Below are 5,794 nucleotides of genomic sequence, written 5' to 3' on the forward strand. Positions count from 1 at the left end.
CCTCATCTACCAAGGCAAACTCCTCCTTTATCCTGACTTCTTCTGGGGCTGTAGGAATCTGGGGCTCCTTGGGAGAGTCTGCAGGAGTAAAGACAGAGGCAAAGAAGGCATCAGCACCTCTGCCTTCTTTATATCCTCTGTCACCAGGGCTCCCACCTCATTCATCAGTGGGCCAATATTGCCTCTAGTGTTAGTTTTGTCAGCTATGTATTTGAAAAAGCCCTTTCTATTGTCCTTGACCTAACCTGCAAGGTTAAGTTCCAAGGAGGCCTTAGCTTTCCCAGTTGCCTCCCTACATCCTCTGACAACTGTCCTATATTCCTCCCAGGAAAGCTCCAGCCCAAACACGGGTGTGCAAAGCTTCAACATCCTGGAGTTTTATTTACTGGAAGGGTCAGGCCCTGGCCCAGGCTGCCCAGGGCAGTGGAGCCTGGAGGAGACTCAGGGGGGACCTTCTCTCTCTCTGCAACTACCTGAAGGGAGGCTGTGGTTAGGTGGGGTCTGGGCTCTTCTCCCAGACAACCAGTGACAGGCCTGAAGCTGCCCCAGGGGAGGTTTAGGTTGGATATCAGGAAGCACTTCCTCATGGAAAGGGTGATCAGACATTGGAAGGGACTGCCCAGGGAAGTGGTGGAGGCACCATCCCTGGATGTGTTCAAGGAAAGGCTGAATGGTCTTACTGCCATGGTCTGGTTGATGTGGTGGTGAGAGGTCATAGGCTGGACCTGATGACCTTAAAGGTCTTTTCCAGCCTTGTGATTCTTGGTGGAGTCACCATCCCTGGAGGGATTTCAAAGCCATGTAAATATGGTGCTGAGGGACATGGGTTAGTGGGCACAGTGTGTTGGGCTGACTGTTGGACTTGATGATCTTAAGAAGGTTTTTCCAACCTTAATGATGCTAAAAATATATATAAAATAGTTTGTCCTGCAGCCCACAGGGGACAGGACAGGAGCAATGGCACCTCTGGGTGATCCACACCCACCCTTCACCCCAAGCATTAGAGAGAAGTGTGACCACTCAGCTGAAGGATCAAAATCCTCCCTTTTCACCCACCGAGTCACTGTGTCAGCCCTTCACAATCCCCCTTGCCTGGGAAGGCAGAGCTTTCCTTTCCCTAAAGAGGAGCCTCGAAATGTGGGACTTATTTTATGTCTCAGGAGCCAGGGCAGGGCTGCCCAGGAAGGCTCCAGCGGCACCGGGAGCAGCGTCAGTCGCTGCTCTTCGCATGACCCTGCAGGGCCTGTGCCAGCAGGGACACTGCACCTGACACTGGGATCACTGCACAAACAGCACCACTGGCAGGAAAGAAAACACAGCACTGAGAGGCTGCAGGGACATGCCACCCCCTTTGGCTCTGAGCCACTGCCCTCCCTTCAGCTCCTTGCTGGGTGCCCAGTGGCCTCCCCTGTCACTGTCACACAGCTCAGCCCCATCCACATGTGACTGTGCTGCAGGGTTACAGCCCCAAGGGGAGGATTTTTGGCCTCTGTCTCACCCAAGCACCTGCTTTCCAGGGACTGGTGGTGCAGGCAAAGCTCCTTCCTGGGCCCCTCTAATCCTTCCACTCCCAACGGTGAGAAAACAAAACCACACTCTGGAAAAAAAAACTCCAGGCAGTTGGGAAACCTGACTGGCAACACGGACACTGGTGTGCTGGGACAACTGCTCCAGTCCTGAGGAAATCCTGCTCCTGACACTGCAGTGGCATTAACCAGGCTGATCTCTCCAGCAAGAGCAATGTTTAACTCCTGGGAAGTGCACTGTGGGGACTAAAACACTGGGGCTTTAATTAATATCCACCTATTAAGTACCATTTTCTCCTACATTTAATTTAATCACCTGCTGCTGAGCTCTTCGGTCACTCCCTGATGCCCTTCTCCCCTTTGCCCCCGGGGGAGCAGGGGAATTCCATGGCCCTGCAGCAACACGGTGGGAATCTGACACTGGATTTGAGGAGGGAGAGGGGGATGCACTGCAGGATGCTCCCAACCCCTCACCCCAAGCTGCCAACACAGGCTTGGCCAGCAAGGTTCAACCACTCTGGGATGAGTTTATCACCAGATGCCCCAACGCCAAGGACCTTCCTCTGATCTGAGGTGGGAGGAATGCTTCTCCCTCCCTCAAAACACTTCCCAGCTCCATGGTGGTTTAAATCCCCTTCCCTCCTCCGCCCTGCTCCTCCCCCAGAGAAGCAACAGGTTCAAATGCTTCACCTTAAAACATGATGTCCCCAAATTAAAAGCCTGGTGATTTCCCTTATTACATCTCCAGCACAGGCCACTACTGCTGCAGGGACCATCTTTGATGCCAGGATGAAATCTGAGCCAAATTAGTAAAGAGCTCAGGCCAATTATGTCTTGTTTGTTGTTTTTTTTTTTTCTCCAGTGCAACAGTAAATTAATTAATCCTGGCCCAAATGCATCATGTTATTATCATTTCTCCCCAAAACCCACCCTGCAAAGGCAGGTGATCATTGGGATGGACACATAGAGAAATGCTGTTTACCAAAACTTGGACTTTTTGTCCCATTTTTCATGTCTGCCAGGATCTCCAGCCTCCCAACTCTGTGCTAAGGGCCACAACCCACTCTCTCCTCCCTCACCCCAACTCACTTGCAAGACCCAAAAAGTGTCCTCCAAGGGGAACCCAAACAATTACAAATTGATGGCACTTTTGTGTCACCACAGCTCCCTGAAGCCCCTTCACAGAGCAAACACCAAGAAGGAAGACAAACCCTGCTGCACTTCTTACCTCCTGCTGTCCCACCCTGACCTTCTCTCCAGCCTGACTGAAAAGCCAACTTGCTTTAGCATAAAACCCCCAGAAGAGCAGGTTTGGGTAGTTTTTCCTTTTCCAACACTTCCCGCATCACACTTGCCCAACAGTGGACAGGCCTAAGACACTGGAATGCCTCATTGCAATTAAAAACACCTGAGTCTAATTGCAAAGCAGCTGATTTAATTCAAGGGGCCTCATCTGCTTCTCATGGATCCCAAACCAGACAAACCACAGCCTTGGACAGAGCGAGTCCACTTTCCAACCTTCCTCCAGACAGCCAAATTAGTAAAGAGCTCAGGCCAATTATGTCTTGTTTGTTGTTTTTTTTTTTCTCCAGTGCAACAGTAAATTAATTAATCCTGGCCCAAATGCATCATGTTATTATCATTTCTCCCCAAAACCCACCCTGCAAAGGCAGGTGATCATTGGGATGGACACATAGAGAAATGCTGTTTACCAAAACTTGGACTTTTTGTCCCATTTTTCATGTCTGCCAGGATCTCCAGCCTCCCAACTCTGTGCTAAGGGCCACAACCCACTCTCTCCTCCCTCACCCCAACTCACTTGCAAGACCCAAAAAGTGTCCTCCAAGGGGAACCCAAACAATTACAAATTGATGGCACTTTTGTGTCACCACAGCTCCCTGAAGCCCCTTCACAGAGCAAACACCAAGAAGGAAGACAAACCCTGCTGCACTTCTTACCTCCTGCTGTCCCACCCTGACCTTCTCTCCAGCCTGACTGAAAAGCCAACTTGCTTTAGCATAAAACCCCCAGAAGAGCAGGTTTGGGTAGTTTTTCCTTTTCCAACACTTCCCGCATCACACTTGCCCAACAGTGGACAGGCCTAAGACACTGGAATGCCTCATTGCAATTAAAAACACCTGAGTCTAATTGCAAAGCAGCTGATTTAATTCAAGGGGCCTCATCTGCTTCTCATGGATCCCAAACCAGACAAACCACAGCCTTGGACAGAGCGAGTCCACTTTCCAACCTTCCTCCAGACCGTCCCCTCCATCCTCAAACCCCACCAGGACACTCACCATCAAGGCTGGAGCCCCTGCCAAGTTGCCACCAATTGCCGTGAAGTTGAAGGGAGAAACGGCTGCCACGAAACCCTGCGGGTGGGAGGGGAAAGGAGGTGACACCACAGCTAGGAGTCAAAAACCAGGGAGCAGGGGGACAGCCCCAGCCCTTCTCCTCACCTCCAGCCCCCTGTAGACCATGCTGTTGGTGCTGATGTCCACGCTGAGGGGCTGGCTGTTCTCCAGCTCCAGGGCGTACTTGGCGTTGAACCGGAAGAAGTCGATCAGCTCAGCAGCAGCATCGATCTCCGCCTGGATGACAGTTTTCCCCTGCCAGGAGAGGCCACATCAGACCAAGGCACAGGAGGGTGTGAGGACAATGCAGCAGCTGTGAGCTGCAGTGGTGCAGCCTCCTGCAAGCCCACATCCTGCCACCTCTCCTTCCCACCTAGGCAGGCAAATGCAGCCCGTGCCCGTGCCAGGGGATGTCACATCCACCCCGTGTCCCCCCAGTGCCTCCCTTGGGAAAGCCAGGGCTGCTGGGGCAATTCCCAAGGGGAAACCCTGATAACTGCACCAGTTGATCCTGTTCCTAGGAAGCTTAAGGTCTCTCAGCTTTACTCCCTTCCTTCTCAGCAAAGAGGCAAGGATCAGTGTCAGGACCAGCCAGTGTCCCCTTGCAGCCCAGCTACAAGCATTTCTAACATTACAGACATTCCCAATCCCCAAAAATACCTTGACAGCTCTTCCTGCCCCGCTTCCCCAACTCCCCAGATTCCCTTCCATTTGTCCCAGCTATCTGCTGGCTCAATCCCACATCCCTCTTACCTGTCCAACCATGGTTTTGGCCAGCACTTCTGCTCGCCTCGGGCCACTCAGCATGTCAGCTGCCTTCAGGAAGATCTGGGCTCGGTCCTGGACAGGTTTCAGGTCCCATTCCTTCCTTGCTGCCAAGGCAGCATTAATGGCTTTGTTAATGAGCTCCTGCAGAAGAAAAGGGGAAAGTCAGCAAGGAGGAGCCCACCACCTCTCCATTACCAGGTTGGAGGGGAAATGAAGAGGCACAAACCACAGCAGCACCTTCCCCTTGCAACCCCAAATTTGCAGCTCCTCCTATTGATTTGTCCCAGGACTCCTAGGACTTGGAAAGCCACCACCCAACCCCAGAGCCTCCTTGCTCACAACCTGAGCAGCACTTTGTGTTTCATCCACACTCCTCAGCTGCAGCCTCAAAGCTCATCACAACACAAGCCTTGCAACCCTGCTCTGAGATTAGGCTCACAAAACCCAGCCAAAACGTTGCTGCATCCTCAAAAAATGGCAGGAAGGCAGTGAGGTGTACTCACCTTATCAGCGTAGCAGTACTTGGCCACCTTGTGTGCATGATTAAATGGCTGAAAAGAGAAGGAAGGCCTTGTAGTTATCAGTCAGACAGACCTCTCTCCCCCCCAGGGACACCCCCTGCCCAGCTCTCACTGTGAAACAGGGGCTGATCCCCAGACTCACCGACAGCTGGTACCGCACTGTCGGTGTCCACACCTCCTCTCCCCCGACCACGCAAGGGATGGCTTCAGTCTTGCCCTTCAGCTCAGCAAGTGCCTAGGTGAGAGGAGAGCACCACGGTGGGCACACATGGACCCCCACCAGCCACCCTCCCCTCCATCCACCCTTCCTGCCAGCTCATCCAGCAGAGGGAAAGCCAGGGATGGGCTCCCTCGGGTTCCCTGGCTCTGGGAGGCCTCAGGCAGGAGGAACAGGAGTTACAGCTCCAGCTGTCCCCAAAGGGAAGGAGCTGGGCTGGGCAGGACGGGGCCTCCCCCACCCCAGGAAAGAACCTGAGGTAGCTGCGTGACCTTAAAACCAGGACTTTCAAGATTCCCCGGAGCCCCATCCCTGTGCTGGCACCTTCTGCAGCGCCGCTCGCTCGGGGCTCCCCGGCTTGAACTCGAGGATGGGCTCGTTGGTGACCCGGGCGGCCGCGCGGTGCTG

The 5,794-nt window shown here is 53.3% G+C and overlaps 1 protein-coding gene across 1 annotated transcript in view; it reads right to left on the reverse strand.

The window, feature by feature from the left end:
* The window catches only part of ALDH4A1 (aldehyde dehydrogenase 4 family, member A1), an 18,286-nt gene that overhangs the window by 6,472 nt on the left and 6,020 nt on the right, over positions 1-5,794 (reverse strand). Inside the window, exons 2-7 of the mRNA XM_009995793.1 lie at positions 5,711-5,791; positions 5,312-5,404; positions 5,152-5,199; positions 4,634-4,789; positions 3,986-4,135; positions 3,824-3,898 (exon numbers count right to left, since the gene is read on the reverse strand). Of these exons, the coding sequence (XP_009994095.1) occupies positions 3,824-3,898; positions 3,986-4,135; positions 4,634-4,789; positions 5,152-5,199; positions 5,312-5,404; positions 5,711-5,791 (603 nt within the window). The remainder of the gene's footprint in view (positions 1-3,823; positions 3,899-3,985; positions 4,136-4,633; positions 4,790-5,151; positions 5,200-5,311; positions 5,405-5,710; positions 5,792-5,794) is intronic.

The sequence above is a fragment of the Chaetura pelagica genome, unplaced genomic scaffold (genome assembly GCF_000747805.2).
Source record: "Chaetura pelagica isolate M959 unplaced genomic scaffold, ChaPel_1.0 scaffold234, whole genome shotgun sequence".
NCBI classification, from domain to species: domain Eukaryota; kingdom Metazoa; phylum Chordata; class Aves; order Apodiformes; family Apodidae; genus Chaetura; species Chaetura pelagica.